This window comes from Primulina tabacum, chromosome 9 (genome assembly GCF_025594145.1).
Source record: "Primulina tabacum isolate GXHZ01 chromosome 9, ASM2559414v2, whole genome shotgun sequence".
Lineage (NCBI taxonomy): Eukaryota > Viridiplantae > Streptophyta > Magnoliopsida > Lamiales > Gesneriaceae > Primulina > Primulina tabacum.
The window spans coordinates 37,148,129-37,170,004 of NC_134558.1; the positions used below are offsets into that span (position 1 = coordinate 37,148,129).

At 36.2% G+C, this 21,876-nt stretch overlaps 2 protein-coding genes and 1 pseudogene across 2 annotated transcripts; 2 read left to right on the forward strand and 1 right to left on the reverse strand.

Moving 5' to 3' along the window:
• Positions 1 to 15: 15 nt before the first annotated feature.
• On the forward strand, positions 16 to 5,079 carry LOC142556382 (uncharacterized). The gene is made up of 10 exons (XM_075667842.1): positions 16 to 592; positions 701 to 838; positions 1,639 to 1,827; positions 2,653 to 2,790; positions 2,903 to 3,024; positions 3,140 to 3,269; positions 3,729 to 3,858; positions 3,951 to 4,030; positions 4,280 to 4,414; positions 4,523 to 5,079. Exons 1-10 carry the CDS (start codon positions 149 to 151, stop codon positions 4,772 to 4,774), a joined length of 1,758 nt encoding a protein of 585 aa, XP_075523957.1. The 5' UTR covers positions 16 to 148; the 3' UTR covers positions 4,775 to 5,079.
• Positions 5,080 to 9,463: 4,384 nt separating this feature from the next.
• On the forward strand, positions 9,464 to 13,292 carry LOC142555763 (cysteine-rich receptor-like protein kinase 43; annotated as a pseudogene).
• Positions 13,293 to 14,511: 1,219 nt separating this feature from the next.
• LOC142556685 (uncharacterized) lies at positions 14,512 to 16,360 on the reverse strand. Its single transcript, XM_075668168.1, has one exon. It carries the CDS (start codon positions 16,223 to 16,225, stop codon positions 14,552 to 14,554), a length of 1,674 nt encoding a protein of 557 aa, XP_075524283.1. The 5' UTR covers positions 16,226 to 16,360; the 3' UTR covers positions 14,512 to 14,551.
• Positions 16,361 to 21,876: the final 5,516 nt, after the last annotated feature.

A 21,876-nucleotide genomic window follows, 5' to 3' on the forward strand; every position in this document is an offset into this window, starting at 1 on the left:
GGTCAATTTCTTAGTCAAAAACATTAGTTTTTGCTGCGCCACTCTCCGACAAACCATCCTTTTTTCCTTTTTCCGATCCCTTGCTCCACCCGATTTCCCTCTCAAAAAGGGTAATCAATCTACCCCGATTATTATTTTCCCCGTATTCATGGAAGAAGAGAAATCAGTTTCATTCCCATCCGAAGCAGCAGAAGAAAATAATCATGACTGGCAGAGAGTCACATACGCCAAAAAACAGCGAAAGAATCAGGCTGTACAGAACGGATCCGGTGCTTTACCTGAAAAAGGTAGCGTTTTTAAGGGCCTGGAGAAGCACTCGGAGGAACGGCGCCGGAAATTAGAGGCACAGCGCGCCGCTGCCTCGATTTACGATGACGATGATAAGCTGCCGTTGAGATCGAGGAAGAATTTCGGAGGTGATGAAGATGATGAGGAGAACAGCGATACTGATATTAATGCGACAGAGAATAATGCCGCGGAGGCGAATAAGAAGGAGAAGCCGAAGAAGCTTAAAAAGCCTAAGGTGACGGTGGCGGAGGCCGCTGCCAAGATCGACGATTCTGAGCTTGCAGCTTTTCTTTCCGGGATTTCGGTAATGTGTTAATTTATTGTTTTGTTAACTCCTTTTTGTCTTATTTTCTTCTCGCTCTTTGTGGAATTGGATAATTTCGATTGTTCATTTGGAATGTTTTATGTGTAGGGATCGTACGAAGGGCAGCAAGACATACAATTGATGAGGTTTGCCGATTATTTTGGGCGTGCATTTTTGGAGGTCAGCACATCACAGTTCCCTTGGCTGAATCTGTTTAGAGAATCTGCGGTGGCGAAAATCGCTGACTTGAGTTAGTAAATTCTTGTTATCTCTGTGACTATATCAATTACAATATTATTTGTAGGGAAATAACGAAAATCTTCTCATGCACTAGTTTGTGGAATGGTAGTGTACTGGTGAATTGACATTATTCGGAAACTTTTTCATGGATAGTTTTTCAAATTTATCCAGCTTTAGCTAATTGGTCAAAGGGGAAGGAGGTGTTTGCATTAAAAACTGCTACTAACTACAAGACTACAAGAATCTTGAATTGAAAATTGAAGCTATATTCATGATCTCACAATAACTTGTTTTTACTCAAGTGAAACCTTACTTGATGGCCCATACCCTCTTTGGTGAGAATTGCGAGGAGTAAAATACAAATATTTTGAGACATTTCACCTTCCTAGTCCCTATTTGCTATATTTTTTAATGAAAATCTGGAAACACCTTATGGAGCATCAAAATTTATTTCCATGCTCTCTGAGGGAGTCTCTAGTATTTTTTGGTGCTTTTTTAGTGAAATATGCAGTTTTATTATGTCTCTTGTAATTGCGAGATTTTGACTTCCTGCAATTAGAGTATATGCCCCAAAAATTGTCAAATATTGATTGTAAAGTTTGGGTGGTGGTTTTGTGTTTTAAAATCAACGATCTTTCTTTACTGTGTTATCTGATTATATATGCATGCCACTATTTCTCGTGGTTATATGGATTAGAACTTGATGTTATCTGTGTGGTATCAGTGTTTGTAGCATTGATTTCTTTTCATTTTTAAGTTTTTTGTTGGTATTTAAGTCCACTAATTATTTTATTTCTTACAAGCAGGTACCAGTTTCTTACATTTCTGAAGCTGTTTACAAGACCTCGATTGACTGGATCAATCATTTCTCCTATGATGCTTTAGGGACCTTTGTGTGCTGGTCATTTGAGGGAATTCTCGCTGGCTTGGTAACCCAATTGTCGGGGCCTAAGGGCTCAAGGAAAGGAGTGCAGCCAGCATCCTCAAAGTCTCAGGTATGTAAGATTGATTTTTCCCTTTTTCTGTATCGCATTCAATTAATTGTTCTCTCCTAATGGCAGTTGTAAAGATCTCTTTTGTTTGAAATTCCCTGAATAACTATTGTTTTACATGACAAATTTTTTCTACAAATATCATCTGTACTTAAATGTTACACCATGTGACATCATTAGCCACCACTTTTAGTGCAAAAACAAATACATCCAAGGTTTCATTTTTTTGGCTCTGTGCACATGCTTATTCAATATGGAAGGTATTATCGAAGGAGTATCTATGTTGTTAAATAATTTTTGGATAATGTTTGATAATATTCTGCGAGTTCTCTTGTCATGAGACGTTCCAAATTTTGTAACAAAATTTGTCTGGGTGTGACTTATGATATATTGAAGTTTACTGGAAGCACATTCCTGTTGATGATTATGAGCAAGGGCATTATATTTCTCATGTTGCACATGCATGGAGAAAGATATAGCTACATCATTACCCTTGTGTTACCTCCTGAAATAAAAAATGAACCTAACTCATGAGAAGGTTTATTTTTTTGCTAGATTGTTAAACTTCATATTATCGACTACCTTCCTATTTTTAGCTAATATTGCTTGTACATCCGACTGATCTGTTTTGAACAAGATCTGTATTTTTATCAAGGGAAATGTTACTAATAGATTTTCTTGGGAATCAGTATTCCTGCTTAATCACTCAATTCAGTGGCATGGCTTACTTCCTAGTAACAGAATACCATAACATATTGTTGATTCTGAGCGTTGTCATCTCATCTAGCCTTCTGGTACATACTAATTGAGTAAATGTTGATATTGCAGGTTGCCATCTTTTTAGTATTAGCAATGGTATTAAGGCGGAAGCCTGATGTACTACTAACTGTATTACCAAAATTCATGCAAAATTCGAAATATCAAGGACAAGATAAGCTTCCATTTATTATATGGATGATTGTTCAGGTGAGTAAATCATGTTTATCCTCTTTGAAATTAGTTCTGATAAGAGCTACTCATTGATCCCTGTTCCTTTTGACATTTGTATTTCATACTAAAGTTTTATCCATTTGTGTAGGCCTGTCAAGGAGATCTGGCTGTTGGATTGTACCTATGGGCACATCATATTTTGCCAATTCTTGGAGGAAAATCAGGGTCTAACCCACAGTGTAGGGACTTGGTTTTGCAGCTAGTTGAAAGGTTTAATTGTCTTGATTCTTTTCAACACTTACGAGTTACTGCAATTAATACTTAACTGTGCTTTGGGTTAATAATGTTTTACTTTGAATTAATAATCCTTTGATCCATGCCTTAGGATACTGGCTGCACCTAAAGCTCGCGTTGTATTAGTGAACAATGCTGTTAGAAAAGGGGAGCGCTTGATAGCACCGGAATCACTGGACCTTCTGTTACGTTTAACATTTCCTGCTTCTCCTGCACTGAGTTAAGGTAGGTTTAACATTTCCACCTCCATGAGACCATGACTGATACTTTTCTTTCTTCTAGGCGAAAGAAAACAAAAGTCTGGTAGTTTCTAAACTGATTAATTTATTGTAGACCCATATTTTCAGTTTTCACCTACAAATTTAAAGTTAATTTTATTTCTTCTTTTGAAGACAAAAATTAGTGGATAGCTTGTTTTCACTTTATACTATTTATAAACAGCGCTTGTTTATTGAATTTTACAGAGTATCAAACAAGTTTTTGAAACATTTTAAGGATCATTCTGAGCGTTTCTGAATAAGTGTCTAAAATTTGTTTCTGGAATCCTCTGCAAAAAAATTTTGATCCATGGGTAGGCATTGTAGAGGACATTTGCATGGTGTCAAGCAGTTCTGGCAAGTTCTCTTTGTGCTTCTGTTTTCCAGATGGTTCAGATTTTTATCGCTGATTCTGTATAATAGGCTACTGAAAGATTTGAGGCAATCTACCCCATTCTAAAAGAGGTCGCTCTTACTGGTTCTCCTGGAAGCAAAGCCATGAAGCAGACCTCGCTGCAGATACAAACTTTATCTGTGAAAGCGGCAGGAGAAGGTAATCTTTAACTGGAAGTGATATTTACCTACGCGATTATTTCTAAAGTGTTTGAAAATTCTGAAAAACTTTTGAAAAATGATGCTCCACAGGAATCCCAGCACTAGCTCAGGAAGCAACAAGCATCTTCATCTGGTGTTTGACTCAGAATCTTGATTGCTACAAGCAGTGGGTAAGCTTTTATGTTTCATATGAATGGTTTGGTAAAAGTATATGTTCGAGTTTCTTTTCTAAAATGACTTGAAACTGATTGTTATATTTGTCATCTAAGTTTGTTCGATTTCTGTCAATGTCTGGTGTCCTTTACTCGAGAAAAGGTTTTCAGGACCCTATTCCTTTTGAAATTCATTCGGTCCTGTAGTCCTGTATTTGTTCAACCTTTGGACCTCCGTCATTGATAGTATAAAATTACTTTTGACAGGACAAGATTTACGTAGAAAACATAGAGGCCAGTGTTACTGTCTTGAGGAAGCTTGATGAGGAGTGGAAGATTTTTTCTTCTAAACAGTCTTCTCTTCAAGCACTCACCGAAACTTTGAAAGGTTTCAGACAGAAGGTTTGTCGGATACTTGTCATGATTTTGCTTGTATTCTTACCTCGCAATATGTACGAGTATGATATTATATTTGGGCTGAACTCATGAATTAACCGATTCAATTTACAGAATGAAATAGCATATACTGACTATGCTCGCCAAGCTTTCTTCAAGGATGCAGATAAATATTGTAAGACAATATTACGAAGGCTATCAAGCGGCCGTGGTTGTGTGAAAACCGTCCGTGGCTGTTACTGGTGTGATACTAGCTTTGGGAGCCGCCGTTTTTTATCCAAGCTTGGATGTGTTGGATTGGAACAAGTTAACCGTCCTATTGAACGCCCAGCAAACCTTCTGAACAAAATGGTGATTGGTGATTAAAAAAGAAAAGAGTTTCTGATCTCCTTCAACCCCCGGAACACTAATCCTATATTTGCCTGAAATAAAGAGGCGGAAGAGCTATAGGTTTAATGCGACAAAAAGTGATACTGGGTGTTAACTCGAATAGAAAATATGGAAGTTGTCAATTTTGTGGATTAGATTTTGTTTAGTTTTTTGTAATTGATAATTTTTACCAGCTGTCGGCGTCCGTCCTTGTGTTGGGGTGTCCTGTAGATTAGGATATTATATGCTCTCTTTATATTGTTTTTTTACCCTTTTATTTATATTTTATATTTATATTTATTTACATGTATGGCGTGTATAAATTAATTTATGATATTTTTGTTGGTCCTACGTGTGGAATTTGAGATAATAAATTTCGAAAATAAAGAATAAATTGGACACCGAGATTTACGTGGAAAACCTCTAAAAATTATTAGGGTAAAAACCACGGGTAAGATGAAAAGAATTTCACTATAATATTTTGTGGTGTACAATTCACTCACTGTGTTTCCAAAGAGAACACACACTCTCTTAATACAGGAGAACAAACACCTCACAAATATTATAGAACTAAGCACTCAGATGCTTATAAGATGAGAGAAAACTCGAGGAAGGGATGATTTCAGAATGAGGGGAGATAAATAGAGCTCCTCGATCGTGTGAATACACGTTAAAAACGCGTATTCATATTTCCACGAAATTGCCAACCCACGTTTTGCTGCCTGCTGCCTTTGTTGACTGGCCCTACCTTCTTTGAAAACTTTTGCCGACATTTCTCCCACTTGGAGATTTGATTGAGAATCAAACACATCTCCACACATCCTTTCAATGTTGCCATACCCTGATGCTTACGTTTTCGCTAGACCACTTGAGGATCTACATCACTTAAACTTTGGTCAGAAAATCAGCTATGTTATCCTTCGTATGGATCTTCTGCATATCCACGCTTCCTTCTTCTACTACTTTCCGCACAAAGTGAAATTGTACTCCAATGTGTTTCGTCCTGGAATGAAAGGCTGGATTCCTTGCAATGTGCAAGGTACTCTGATTGTCACAAAACAAAGGACCATTCTCTTAGTTTGTGTCTGATCTCCTCCAATAACCTTTTAATCCATATTGCCTCCTTGCAAGCTTGAGTAGCTGCCATGTATTCTGCCTCCGTCGTAGATAACGCCACAACTGTTTGTAGTTTTGAAACCCAGCTTACTGCTCCCCCTGCAAGTGTAAACACATAACCAGTATTAGATTTCCTCTTATCAGGATCACCAGCATAATCTGAATCGACATAGCCCCTGAGTATAAAATCTGATCCTCCATCACACAATGCAGCATTCGAGGTACCCTTGATGTATCTAAGAATCCTTTTAACCTTGCTCCAATGCTCTCGTCCAGGATTCGTCATATACCGACTAACTGCTCCCACTATTTGAGCAATGTCCGGTCTTATACATATCATGGCGAACATCAAACTTTTCACTGCTGATGCATATGGTACTCGGGACATCTCTATCCTCTCTGCTTCACTGCTAGGACACATCTCGGAGGATAACTTGAAATTAACAGGAAGAGGGGTCGAGATTGGCTTACTATCTTGCATGTTGAAGCGTTGCAAGACTTTCTTCAAATAATTTTCTGGGAAAACCAATCTTTCTGTTACTTCAGTCTCGGTGAACTTGCATCCCTAGAATCTTATTTGCTGGTCCCAAGTCCTTCATATCAAATTCCCTAGCCAACTGTGCATTCAATCCTTGGACCTGATCTTTGTTGGGGCCTGCTACCAACATGTCGTCCACATACAACAGCAAAATGATATAATCATCAGCAGACCTCTTGAAATACGTACAAGGGTCTGCACTCAGTCTGTTGTATCTAAGACTCATGATATAAAAATCAAATCTCTTGTACCAACACCTCGGCGCCTGTTTGAGACCGTACAGAGATTTGTTCAACCTGCAAACCAAGTTCTCTTTGCCTTTTTCCGCAAAACCTTCTGGCTGGAGCATATAGATTTCTTCTTCAAGATCTCCATGAAGAAATGTCGTTTTTACATCTAGCTGTTCTAGATGTATGTCAAACACCGCACACAATGCCAACACTACTCTGACTGTTGTAAGTCGAACCACATGAGAAAATATCTCATTGAAATCGATGCCTTCTTTCTGAGCATACCTTTTTACCACCAATCTAGCACGATACCGCTCCACTTGGTTATTGCCATAACGCTTGATCTTATAGACCCATCTGTTTCCAATTGCTTTCCACCCTCATGGTAGTGTAACAAGATCTCAAGTTTTATTTCTGTCTAATGCCTCCAACTCTTCTTGCATTGCTATCATCCATAAAGATACATCCGAGCTTTGAGTAGCCTCGTGGAAACTCGATGGCTCACCATCCTCTGATAATAGACAATATGCAATGTTACTTTCAGTGACATAATCTGAAAGCCAAACTGGTGGTCTTCTGTCTCGAGTTGACTGCCTCACATTGGAAACCTCAGACTCAACATGTTCTTGTTCTTCGTGCTCTGGTACTGCTTCACAAAAAACTTGACATTCGTCCGTCTTATTTTCCACCTGAAAAATAGTAGTTTCTGAAGAGTATAAAGTCTTCTCTTTAGGAAAATTATGTTGTATAGCGACTTGACCTCGTACATCTTTGTCAGAGTATCCCAGATAACTTTGGTTGTTTTTATCTTAGAGATACTTGACAAAACTTCGTCTGCTATAGCCAAGTGTAAATTGGCAACAGCGTTATTATTCATCTCATTCCACTTTCCATCATCCGTAACTTCCACCAGTCTATCTCCAATAGCCGTCAAACAATTTTCTTTTCTTAAAACTGCTTGTATCTTTATTTTCCACAGCATAAAATTGCTTCCGTTGAACTTTGCTATCTCGTACCTTTCCGCCAGTTATGTCTACAACAATTTTAGTAGATTGGACAAAATAATCATGCCTTAAATAAAAAATCTCAAAAAATCTTTTCTGATGTGGAAGATCAGTCTAGGCTGCAACCATAGAGCATACTCAGAATTTTAAGAAATTTTAAACCAATGATCTGATACCACTTGTTGGTCCCACGTGCGGAATTTGAGATAATAAATCCCGAAAATAAAGAATAAATTGAACACCGAGATTTACGTGGAAAACCCCTAAAAATTATTAGGGTAAAAACCACTGGCACGATGAAAAGAATTCCACTATAATATTTTGTGGTGTACAACTCACTCACTGTGTTTCCAAAAAGAACACACACTCTCTTAATACAGGAGAACAAACACCTCACAAATATTATAGAACTAAGCACTCAAATGCTTATAAGATGAGAGAAAACTCGAAGAAGGGATGATTCCAGAATGAAGGGGAGAGCTCTATTTATAGAGTCCCTTAACCGTGTGAATACGCGTTAAAAAAACGTATTCATATTTTTACGAAATTGTTAACCCATGTTTTGCTGCCTGCTGTCTTTCTTGACTGGCTCCACCTTCTTTGAAAACTCTTGCCGACAATTTTTATGTATGTGTGTCATTAATCGATTCTGTAAAACTGGAGATGTAAAATGGGTGGACGGACTCAGTTCGACTCCAGAAATTTGACAGAAAAAAAAAAAATAATTTTTGCTTTGCTTTAACGGAAATTAATCACAAGCATTGTCGTATGCACTTAGTTTGAACGAAATTTATATTCACTCCTAGGTAGTGAGGCACCGAGACTTGAGATATGAATAAGAATTATGTAGGTTGTGTGTGTAATATCAAGAAGCATTGCTACTTCTAGCTGACTAAATTTTAGTATCATCATTTTCCTTTCAAGCTCTTCTAGAAGCAGCTTGAAGATAAATGGATGCCCGTATTTTGTAGGGAGGAGATAGAACATGAAAACGAACATGAACTGCAGATACATTTCGGTTCCAGCTTCCATAAGATAGTGTTCTTCCAAACTTCGAAGTTGAGAAGCCCTGCAATCACTTTCTTAATCTATTTCAAAGCATGATATCATTTACCGGAGCGACAATGAAATATACATGAAAGCTGCGATTCCCAACTGAATCAAAACCGAGATCAAACCCCTCTTCATCGTTCACTTCTGTCATTGCCAAAGCTGGCTCTGTATCATATATGAGTGCTCTGTAACCTGTATCCGCATCGATCCACAATAAATAATCTGGAAACAAAAAATATGTTAACAAACCAGAAAGTGTGCAAATGCAACACAATCCTACAGTCCCCAGAGGCGCTCCAACTTGAACTGCCAAACCAGGAATTTCGGCCACGGAATCTTTGATTTTTATTCAAGCTGATACCGGTTCCTCCTGATACCGGCCCGAGCTCGACTCCACTCGATAATATACCGAATTACCCTAGCTTGAAAAACTAGATTTCAATTTTTTTTTATTTTTTTTTATTATTACTCAAGTTCGACTCGATTATGGGCTGAAGCTACTCGAGTTAGGTAAAACCAATCTGGAGCTTGAGTTTTGACCGAGCGTGAGTGATTCCACTTGTTTTTACCCCTAAGACAGATACATAAAATTAAACATTGGGCGAGGATTTTAGGACAATATTTTTTTAAAAAATGATCAATAATACATTGATCACTTTTAAGTATGATATGAAATTGCTAGACCGTAATTGCAGGCTTAGAATTTCAATTTCAATCCATGCAAAGTCAACACCCGTATAAGTCTATGTCAAATTTCACGCGCACAAGCGAATTGGGTATACATTATTTAAATTTTAAATAAAGCTTCTTGATCATGATTCAGAAGGTCGACGTTCGGAGAGAGAAATTAGAAATATTTCATCAATTATTATGTTGATGATGTTCAAGGGATGATAGAATGACCAAATCTAAAGGCTTTTTCCGGCACCTGGTGAAGCCATGGTTTTCCAACGCAAGCAAAGGTAATTTTTTCAATATCAATGAATAGCATATCATCAGTCGTTTGCAGCTGTTTCAATTTTTAATGTTTGATCCACTTCCCAAGACCAAGACGAGGACGACTTGGAGAGAATTGCAGCACAGGAACAAAAGCTGTTTTCTTTTGAAACCCTTGTTGCAGCAACGAAGAATTTTCACCTCAGTCAGAAGCTTGGTGAAGGGTCTTTTGGTCCAGTTTACAAGGTGAGATAATAAGCCCCCTTTTGCCCTTGGATTTGGGAGTGAACTGTGATAGTGCCCTTCGATACCTAGGAGGTGAAACGGAGCTTCTAAATTGTGGGCTTAAGTTGAACGATTCAAACTTGCTTGGTATGATCACACAGCTACTGTAGCATACGGAAAAGTTTGAGGCTTTGAGCTAGATTCAAGCTAGCTCGGTGGCTGTTTGACTCCCACTTTGGCAAAAGAAAACACAAAAAAAATACTTCATTTGATGATCAGAAGTATGAATCGTTGATAAAACTTTCTGGGTATGCAAATGTTTGCAGGGGAAATTAGCTGACGGAAAAGAAGTAGCGGTGAAAAAACTGTCGCATAACTCAACTCAGGTGAAGAAAGAATTTAAAACTGAGGCAAAGCTGTTGGCTCGTGTCCAGCATAGATATGTGGTGAATTTGTTGGGGTATTGTGTACACGGTGAAGAAAATTTACTTGTTTATGAATATGTGGCTAATGAGAGCCTAGACAAGCATCTATTTGGTAAGTTCTTCAGTTCGTTTTACTTATGTTTTCTTTCATTATTCAGATTTCGTGTTTACCTCTACTATGCGTGTGGAGACAGAAAATTTGACCGGGCAGTTTAATAAACATACCATGAACTTTTTATGCCAGCTTTATAATTGGAAAAATGATGCAAATGAAGTTGGGTTTAGAAGTGATTTCTTGTCCGAGGGCTCAGGATGTTGATGAAGTGCTAATATTATTGATATTGATGTTGGTGGAATCTCGGGGGAAAATGTCTCTTGCAATTGCTGTTACTTTTATTCGAAATCAACTAATTATCCTTTGCAATTACGTCATTTTCATTACATTAACTTGTATTTTCATTTTTTTCCAACAAATTTCAAATGAAAATTAATTTTTCAAAATCTTTTAATAATATAGACTTTGGTGGTAGTACATTTTGAGTTTGAAGATATAGGGTGAAAATAAACTCACATAAGATGGAATTGATGCATAAAATACATTTGCATTTCTGTATATACATGATGTCTGACACTTCATAGAAATGAATTCTTCATATTGATTTTCAGTAGTGGCACTAAAATTTAGTATCATAAACTGAAAATAAAGATCCCAGAGGAAATCCTCTGTACAAGAGATGAACTATCGCTACCCTAGCCAAAGCTAGTAATCAATCAAGGAAACAAAATAACAGAATGAATAACAAGTCTCTGCCTTCACATTTTTAGTCTCTTCCCTCTTTCTAAAGGTTTTTAAGGCTTGTAACTCTCAGGCCTGTTTATATCGAAACCCAAATAGTAGTTGGGTCCCTAACACACTGCATCCATCGGCTTCTTTGTTGGTTTGTTCATAATTTAGCTCACTATACTTGCTGCAAATACTACACTTGGTCTGGCTTAGATGGGTTAATTTTACAACAGTAACAACTTGACTTCCTCTGTCACACTCAATTCGTGAATTGGATCCATATGAGTCTTCTTTGGCTTTCACCCAATAATTCCAATCTCTTCTGGGAGATCCAAGACATATACATGTTCTGAAACTACATGACCCTGTCTATCGAGCATTTTCCATACCAAGTACTCCCATGACAAAGTTTAGTTAAACTCTTTGCTAGGAGGATAATCCTTAAGTTGAAATTTGATACCTGAATGTACTCTGTAGGGTCCGATAGATGCAAAGCATTCAATTGGAAGCGAAGGCTAGACGTGATAATTGGTGTAGCAAAGGGCTTATTTTATCTTCACGAGCAGGCTCATTTTCGTATCATACACCGGGGCATCAAAGGCAGCAACATCTTGCTTGATGATAAATGGGTTCCAAAGATTTCTGATTTTGGCATGGCGCATCTCTTTCCTGAAGATCAAACACATATAATACACGTGTAGCTGTTACCAAGTATGTTCTCTTTGAAGTTAAATTTCACTTGTTATATTGCAGTTTGGTAGTTTGCTTTGTGGTTATGTTCTCCTTCCAACTACATTTTCTGAGTGCGTAAAAATTAAGGCATTAATTTGGTCACAGTGGCTATATGGCACCAGAGTATCTCATGCATGGCAGTCTTTCTATTAAGGGAGACGTGTTTAGCTTTGGGGTTGTGGTTCTGGAGCTCATAAGTGGAGAGAAAAATTATCCTTTTACCCGAGATCCTGATTCAAAGAACCTACTTGAATGGGTAAGAACTTTAATTTGGAAATACATATTAATTGCAAAGTAAATATAGTACATTGGTTCGATTTGGAGATTTTGAATTTGGAAGAATCGCACAAACCAAATATAAAATTGAGGTTGGTTTCTACTTATATTGGTAAAAACTGTTTTTTTTTATACCTTTTTTCCCTCAAACAAAAAATTGGTTTATATGTGCCAAAATTTCACCCTGTCAAAGAAAGCACCTTTCTTTCGATATTATGAAACCACAATTAAATAATATATGAATAATTGAAAAAATATTAACCAAAATTTACGTCAACATAGTTTTGTTCTTTATTAGTTCTAGTGATCAGGATACACACAAATACACAATTGTGAAAACGAAACACTTAATTTTGTATAAATGAATGATATAAATGAATTTTATCCAATGATAAACATTTAATTATGATATGAAAGGGATTTGAGTGCTCAAAAGTGGATCCATTCATCCCGGATTTTGGTCCAACCGAGGGAGGGATGAAGGGACATGACGTAGAATCTTTATTATATCTTCATGTAATATGGTATCAATGTCGATTAAACTTTCATTTGGTTTTCTTATTATTAGTAGTTCTGTGCTCCAGAAGTTGCATTGAAAGCTGTGGTAAACCAGTTGAGAATCATCCCAAATAAATATTGCGTCTCTGCAGGCATACAAGCTTTTCAAGAAACAAGAAGCCTTGAAAATAATGGATCCGGCATTGGCATCTTCTGCAGATCCCCAGCAGATAGCAATGTGCATACATATGGGGTTGCTCTGCGTGCAGTCAGATCCACAATTAAGACCCGACATGGGTAGAGTTATAATGATCTTGTCGAAAAAGTCGGGTGCTCTTGAAGAACCATCAAAACCTGGATACCCTGGTTCAAGGTATAGAAGGAGTCGAACACCCGGTGCATCATCATCTGGTACAGCTAAATCTGGTCCATCGAATTCACAATCATTCGACTCTACATCAAGTACACAATCTGCCACTTTAACCCCAAGTTCCTCAGATCATACGAGCACCATATCAGATCCTCATGGGAAGCGTCCCATGCGATGTTAGGTTGGGTCTTGCATGTATAGCAGGGTATATTTTTCGTGTCGATCCATATTATTTTTATCAAATTCTTGATTGATTTTGTTCTTTTAGTACAGGATCTTGTCGACACTTTCATTCGTTGGTCTTCTGATTTTGAAACGTACACGTGAATTTCGTGTCCAAATGAATAAATGAATGCAAAGATTTATATGATCCGTAATTAGTGAGTAGTGATCTGAACCAATTGTTATTTTCAAATTTTATTAATTGATTAATCCCACAACATTTAAGATAGAACTAATAAATGTTGATTTGAAATAAATCATTGTTTAAAATTTAATTATTAATTATCTGATAATAGATATTTATTTTGTAAAGTATGGAGAATTGTTATTTAAATGATTATTATTTTAAAAGAGAATAGCACTGTTTAGAAAGAGTAGGTCTCTTGTGAGATGGTATCACGAATACGATATTTATAATAAAAAGTAATACTCTTAGCATAAAAAGAATAATTTTTCATGGATGATCCAAATAAGACATCTGTCTCATAAAATACTATATGTGAGATCGTCTCACACAAATTTTTACCTACGATGTTTAGTGATGATTAATGCACATGTTATCAATCAATGTCTAGCACGAAGTACTATGCAAAAACAAAGTTATTGTGAGATCGTAAAAAAGGCAGATTTAATGGCAAATTTCCATTTGGTTCACAAAGTACTTGAAACGAACAGAAGTAATATTTCATTCAGAAGAGGAGCAATATTTTTCTCTAAAGTTGGCGGCTATATCTTCCATGCAAGGTTTTTTTTACCAACTTCACCCTTCGAATCACTGGGCTCAGAAACTATCGTTTATTTATAGTTTCCACATAATTATCTTATTTTTGGGCTGAAAACCAGGAGGATGGTCACTTCTCCGGCACCCCATGTTAGTTTTCGTATATACATACCGCAATAAATTTGTAATTTTCAGCGGGATTTTTTATGGCAAAAATGAAGCGTCCTTATTGTCATCCTCGCAGACTCCAAACATTGCAATTATAATTGCCACGGTCTTGTTTGAAAAAACCATTGCTGTATATATATATTAGCAACTTTTTAAATAAGAAAAATCTAAGGCTTAACATATAAGAATACGAATTATTTATTGTGGTGTATATAATTATCAAAGGTTCGTTTGAAAACCGTCGCTATGTATTGCAATGATTTACCTACCAGCCATTTTCTAAGATCCAAAAAACTATTGTTATTTGGCGACAGTTTATATGATAATGGTCCATAAACCGTCGCTAAATTGAATTTGTGACGGTTAAAAAATCGTCGCTAAATTTTAAAGAAAAAACAGCGCTGACTGTTTTTTCTTTATGGTGAGATCAATTTTGCATTTGTTTCACAAAGTTCAATGGAATGCGGAGTATCATTTCATTCAGAAGAGGTATCCCCTTCTTCATGCAAAGCAACGGAGGAATCGGCTTCTTTATAGAGAGCTATATTTCTCTCAAGATCGATGAATTTCTTTTCCAAGTTGGCTATATCCTCCGGGAGAGATTTTGGACCAATTGCATCCTCTGAATCATTTCCTCCACTGCCATTTTCTCTCGACTCAGTTTCCAAGTCATGCGGTCTCTTATAATTTTTTGGCTGAAAACCAGGAGGATGATCACTGCAGACAGGCCTTTTTCCGGCACCTGATATGAGTTTTTGCCACCAGAATATATATCTGGTGGTAACATTGGACTCAAACAGGCGAGCAGGAATGTAGAGCTTCTCATCTTCGATGGGCCTCGTGTAATACTCCCAAGCAGCCTGAGGGGAAGAATTTACACGTAGCACAAGGCCAGGTACATCTTGATCCATTCCAAATTGCTTTGCCACACGATGAGGCAGATACTGTTCTATGTAGTCAGCGTCCGGCCCTACAAGTTCGCTCACCCTCCAGCATCGAGCCAGCGCCATCACATCTTGGCTTAAATCCGGCTTGGTTGATACCCATTCGGCTTTATCCTTGTGATTCAGACTAGTAATATTCTCGGATCTCGAATAGGGACGCCACAGAAAAAGCTCAGCACCGGAATTTATACAAGTTGATATGTTTTGGACTTCAAATTGTAATAAATTCCATCTAGCCATTTTTGGGTCATCAGTTAGCGTCGGATTGGGCCTTGGCTGCAATGTGGGGAATCTTTCCCAGATCCAAACCTGAAGAAGTTGAAGTGGAGCGGAGAGTTTGACCTTCAGAAAACCACCATTAGAGCTCGGTTTTCTCGATGCATCGAGGACCTCTTTCAGCAATCTTAAATCTTTGTACATGCTGGCAAGAACCGCAGGTGCCAGCGCGATCCTTGTTCCTCTAGAAAGATGGATGGCTAGAGGGATAACCGTTTCTCCAATACTATCTTTCGCGAACTTGGGAAACACAAACCTCGAAAGCCAGTAAGCAAGAAACGCCTGGTGCTCGACTTCGCTCCCGCTGCTCATGAATTTATCAACCCATGCACTTTGGGATGCTCTCTTTAAGGTCGTTTTGGTGATATTCTTCCGCTCATCGAGCAAAATCTTCTGAATTCTTTTCATTTCGTCGTCATCCCCGATAGGTGTCAAATTTGAGGCACCTAAAACGGAGAAACCTCCGAGCACCATCACATCCTCCAGGGTGACAGTGGCTTCGCCCCAAGGGAACACGAATGTGTTCGTCTCATGGCACCATTTCTCAGCAAACCTGAAAATCAAATCTTGGTTTCTATGAATCTTGTATTTTGAGCTCATGATCGCTTCGTAAATCCCAGATTCTTTCCATGTTAAATGATACAAAGCATGCATCTGCTCGATCCATGTTTGCCAGTTTTGCTGCGGTTGATTCCACCCAAGAAACTGCACCTCCACACGGAGGTTCTTATGATTTAATTTTTCATCCAAAGCAGGTGGAATGACAGGAGGAAAGCCGGAGCCATGAATGGAGGCCGCTGTTGGCCGAAGAAAATGGGCGGTTCTATGAAAAGAATAGCCGGCCGTTTTCTGAGGACTCATCAGCTCGTCCCTCTCTTCCACGATCAAGTTTGCCTGCAATGAAGAAGAGCTCGATGATGCACCCGCCATTGTTGAACACAAAATTTTCTTCAAGAAAAGGATGATGGATTTGAATGAGACTGTGAAAGTTTTGCAATGAAAAGAAAGAATTTGAGGAGAGTATTTATAGAGGATTAGTGAAATATTCCATGGAACGATTATTGAAAAAGCAAAATTAATTCACCAAATCCTTGTAGGATTTTGGTTGGGGAAATGGTGAGACACCAACCATTTTTGTTACCATTTATTAAATTTAATTTTCAAATTATTATAGATGAAGTTTTAATGTTTTATATATAAATAGTATCAAACAAAATATTTATTTTAATTTTCAAGAGAAGCTAAAATGAACTGAAAATGAGTTTTTTCAACCATTTTTTTAAAATAGGGTCTACATTTTTACCAATTTTTTTTCCTAATCAGTGTAAATTTTTTGTTCAAAACTTACCAAAAAAATATATATATAGAAATAAATTTTGTTAATACGCTATATAAATATCAGTAATAATATAAAAATCTAGAATGATGACTAAATCTGTGCTGGAAAGAATTAAAATTTATAATTTGATTTTTAAATTTCAAATTCACTTGATATTTATGAAATTTGTAATGCGAATTAATTACTAGAATCTGTATATTTTCGTAACAAATATGTACATTGGATATGTGAAATCATCAGCGGTTCATCGGTAATATTTATGATTATTTTATATGTACAAACTTTTAATTGGGAAAAAAACAGTAATGATTCATATATGATTTAAATATAAAATATCATGTTGGTAGATACTTTAATTAAACAAATTACAAAGCCACTAATTTTTATAAGATTAAATATAAAAATGCTTAAATATAATTTTCTATAAATGAGTTGGATTAAAAAATCATTATTTTTCTAAAAATGAATATGCGTTGGATTTTCTGTAACAATAAATATATAGCTATATATCACTATTTATTTATTTAATTAATAATCCAGCTCTTTACTAAATAATTTGGAATCAATTTGGTGAAGCCTTAATTAATTTTACAAATCCTCATCTTTTAACCTTCCCTAAAACTTATATCCACAAATATCCATTATTGTTTATAAACTCATCTAAATTCTTGAATTTTTGAATTTTTTAAATATAAACAGTTGTAATTTTTAAGATTTTGACTAAATTGAAATTTTATAATAATAAAAAATTATCACACTTAATATTATATTCATTTACTGTTAAAAATTATATGCAAAAAAGTGGAAAATACAATCGAATAAATAAATAATAATAATAATACTAATAATAATAATAATAATAATATTTTTTGTATATTAAAATAACAGTGCTAATTTGTTGTCTAATTACATGCAATAATATTGCATGGATGATCAGTATATACTATAACAGAGTCTTAGTTGCTATTACAAATGTTATACAAAACTCTCATGTATTGTTTGAAGAGTGATTCACGGATTGTTATTTTTTTTAAGTTTTCAATCAATGAATTTTAAAATCATACAACTGAAACACATATATCTAGATATTAATTGAAAATGCTTTCCAAAATTTGGAATTATATAATTTCTAATTATAACAGATAGAATTTAATTTTTTTTTTTAAAAAAAAGATATGACTACAATGAAACAAAAGTAATTTTCTGAATATCCCAAAAAAAATAAAAAATAAAAAAACAAGCTATCAAGGGGTGTTTTAGTTGGTGAAGTATGTCACGCCCCGAGACCCGGGTTAGTCGACGCCGACGTTATTCAACAATTACATAATTGCTAAACAACAAGTCTCGTAGTACAGTATACACCAAAATCAGTTTATATCAGTAAGTGGTGGCCGTTCGAGCACAACATAAAAAATATTTACACAATTTTCGAAAATAACACTTAAACATATCATGATTTTCATAATATATCATCATATTCATATCATAACAGCACTGCGATTCTTCCACCTTCTATGGTTTACTGATATCAGTCCCTAAGTTTTAATCATCTAAGGGGACGAGGTCATAAAACGATTCTATCCCACCGTGAATGGCCATATGTTGGGATTCCCACCCATTTTCAGTGAATCTCACAATGCCAACACGTAAACGTACCAAAATCGCACAAAAAACGTAGAAACAGAATGACGGTGCTCGGTCGAATTTTTCGAAAACAAGAAAACATATAACCAAAATTTAAGGATTTAAAACAAGCCCACTTAACTTAGACCGGAAGAATTTGGGAACTATAGAAGAATCATGCAACTGACACTTCGAAAACGCAGCAGCACATCGCCCGAAATATCAGCCATCTAAAAAATTTCTTTGCACCTTATTGAACAGTTGGATCGAGCTCAAACTTTTATAGTATGTTCATAGGTACCTCAAATAAATTATGAACGGTGGAGATCGGGTTTGGAATTGGTTTTAATGTGTTTTTGCATGAAAAACCGTAAGTATGCTATTCTCGCATAAAATCTGAGCAGTTTTATTGCGAAGGCTATAAACGAAAAAACTAACCGTTGGATTTGGCTGAAATTTGGATATGTTATTTGAAACATATCGAAGCATATTCGGAACGGTGGAGATCAGATTCCGAGCACCTGAGAGAGAGAAACGAATTTCGAACTTTGGACAGAATTTTGATGACTCTTGCAGAATTTTTTTGGGAGAGATTAGAGAGAATTTTCGAAAATTCTGTACAAATGGTGTGAAATTAAATGAGAGGATCCTCAAATTTATAAGGGTGAGGTAAAAATCTTACCATAATTCGATTGATATTTTTTCCAAAATTTGGAGATACTCATTCCATAACTATTTATATGCTTCTTTGTTGAGAAAAACTGTCTTGTATGTAATATTTTCTTTCAATTAGATGGATATCTAGCCTTAATTTACTATGTATCTTGCACTGGATTTCGATTTCCATTTATTATTTATATTTTCGAATTTATTATAACTCGAAAATAAATTCTTATACACGTCTATTTTTATTTAATTATATGCCAAAAAATTTGGATTCTCACAAAGTAGATGGGTGTTTGAACAATGGTCAAGAGTCCGATTTCTAATGCCAACACCTTTTTTCATACGAGATTATCGCAAAGAGCTTTATGAGTGTCGTTTACAACTTTCTTGAATATTGCAAGTTGATTGTTCTTTTTGTCAAGATAAGTCATGTCGTTAGTAAAAGTCGAAAACATTACTATAATCAAGATATTTACGGTTATGTAATTTTAAAACTTCAACTTTAATTGTACCAAGAAAATTTATAAGTGATCACCATAATTCCTATTTTTCTGAGAGATATACAAAGAATTTCATTTCACTTTATTCTCGTCTAAAAATAAAGCATACTTGTTATCAAGCCATGAACGTAATTCTAATTGTCTCTCCTTGATTTACCCTACTTTCTTATACCACTATATAAATAATATTAAAAAAACATCAAATTTCATGAGTCTGCTGACAAATCCCAAAATCTTGCAATGATTGATCATCCAAATTGGACATTTACACCAATTCATGAACTAAATAAAATTTTGTCCGTAAACATTTCAGAATGAAAGTTTTTCATCAAATACTTAGTGAAAAAAATATTCAATACCATAAAGATCCATTTTGAGGTACAAAGTCATGCAACGAAAACAGTAGATCAATAAGATGGATGATTTACCAAAATAATACTTGTTAATTCGCTTCTTCAGAGAATAAGAGAAAGCCTATTCGGATTTGGCACATCCCCATCTCTAAGCGTGGCAATGGCGGCGGGCTGTAGTTGTATCAAGAGAGCAGGGTTTTGTGAACCCACAGTTAACCACCCCGCTGGGATGTCTCCATCTTCATCTGTTTTATTCAACATGGGTGCAGATGACACTCCCCCGTCTCTCGCAGCCATCTCTATACACTCTTGCACTATCTCTGTCACGTCCCGAGACCGGGGTTAGTCGACACCGACGTTGTTTAACAATCACACAATTGAAAACAACCAGCCTCGTAGCACAGTATAAACCAAAAATATTTTATATCATAATTTCAAAGGAAATAACAATTGTCTTTATAACTCAAAAACTGAAAAACGACATAATCTAATGCGGAAACGTTACAACTGAATAATATTAATAATCTTAACTTAAACTAAATCTTGAAAGTTCACCATTCCCAAAACTGGTTTGACTCCTCTTCCTCGAGTTCTTCCTCGGTTTTATCTGGGAAAGGGTCGTAAGGGGGTGAGTATTTTGAAAAATACTCAGCAAGTGGGGAACGTATCGAGCACAATATAACAACATGCATAATTTCAAAAATCACATAACTTACATAACATCATTCATATCACATGCATAATTTCAAAAATCACATAACTTGCATAACATCATTCATATCACATGCATAACATTTACCAGACACTAAGATTCCTCTACTTTCAATGGTTTACTGATATCAGTCCCTAATTTTTACTCATCTAAGGGGACGAGTCCATATAGCGGTTACATCCCCACCGCGTAATGGTCATGCCATGGTTGGGATTCCCTCCCATATTAAGTTGAATCCTCACAGTGCTCAAAACCATATGACAAACCAACACAAGAATGGAGTAGAAGAAGAATATGTACTCGACCGTATTTTTGAAAAACGAAATAAATACGCATATACAAAAATTTAATATTTAAAAAAAGCCCACTTACCTTAGACCTGGAAGAAGCGTGAAGAATTCAAGAAATATAGAAGAATCATGCAACTGACAATTCGAAAATGCAGCAGCACGTAGTCCAGAAAATCAGTCATCTTGAAAAATTCATTTCGCCTTATTGAACCGTTGGATCGAGCTTTAACTTTTACAATACGTTCAAATATACGTCAAATATATTATGAACGGTGGAGATCGGGTTTAGTGGTCGTTTTAACTAGTTCATTGATGAAAAATCGTAGGTATGCTGTTCTCGCCTAGAATCTGAACAATTTTCTTGCGAAGTCTATAAACGAAAAACTAAGCATTAGATTTTACAGAAATTTGGATATGTTATTTGAAACATATCGAATCATATTATGAACGGTGAAGATCGCATTCCGAGCACCCGAGCAAAGAAACGAATTTCTGAACTTCCATTTTGAGGTACAAAGTCATGCAACGAAAACAGTATATCAATAAGATGGATGATTTACCAAAATAATACTTGTTAATTCGCTTCTTCAGAGAATAAGAGAAAGCCAATTCGGATTTGGCACATCCCCATCTCTAAGCGTGGCAATGGCGGCGGGCTGTAGTTGTATCAAGAGAGCAGGGTTTTGTGAACCCACAGTTAACCACCCCGCTGGGATGTCTCCATCTTCATCTGTTTTATTCAACATGGGTGCAGATGACACTCCCCCGTCTCTCGCAGCCATCTCTTTACACTCTTGCACTATCTCTGTCACGTCCCGAGACCGGGGTTAGTCGACACCGACGTTGTTTAACAATCACACAATTGAAAACAACCAGCCTCGTAGCACAGTATAAACCAAAAACAGTTTATATCATAATTTCAAACGAAATAACAATTGTCTTTACAACTCAAAAACCGAAAAACTGACATAATCTAATGCGGAAACGTTACAACTGAATAATAATAATAATATTAACTTAAACTAAATCTTGAAAGTTCACCATCCCCAAAACTGGTCTGACTCATCTTCCTCGAGTTCTTCCTAGGTTTTATCTGGG

What these genes read in the sequence shown, in the direction of transcription:
- LOC142556382 (XM_075667842.1), top strand. Translation starts at nt 149, where the DNA reads ATGGAAGAAGAGAAATCAGTTTCATTCCCATCCGAAGCAGCAGAAGAA. An exon ending in CTTTTCTTTCCGGGATTTCG is followed by an intron (nt 593 to 700) that starts GTAATGTGTTAA and finishes TTTTATGTGTAG; the next exon opens with GGATCGTACGAAGGGCAGCA. An exon ending in CAGCATCCTCAAAGTCTCAG is followed by an intron (nt 1,828 to 2,652) that starts GTATGTAAGATT and finishes TTGATATTGCAG; the next exon opens with GTTGCCATCTTTTTAGTATT.
- LOC142556685 (XM_075668168.1), bottom strand. Translation starts at nt 16,225, where the DNA reads ATGGCGGGTGCATCATCGAGCTCTTCTTCATTGCAGGCAAACTTGATC.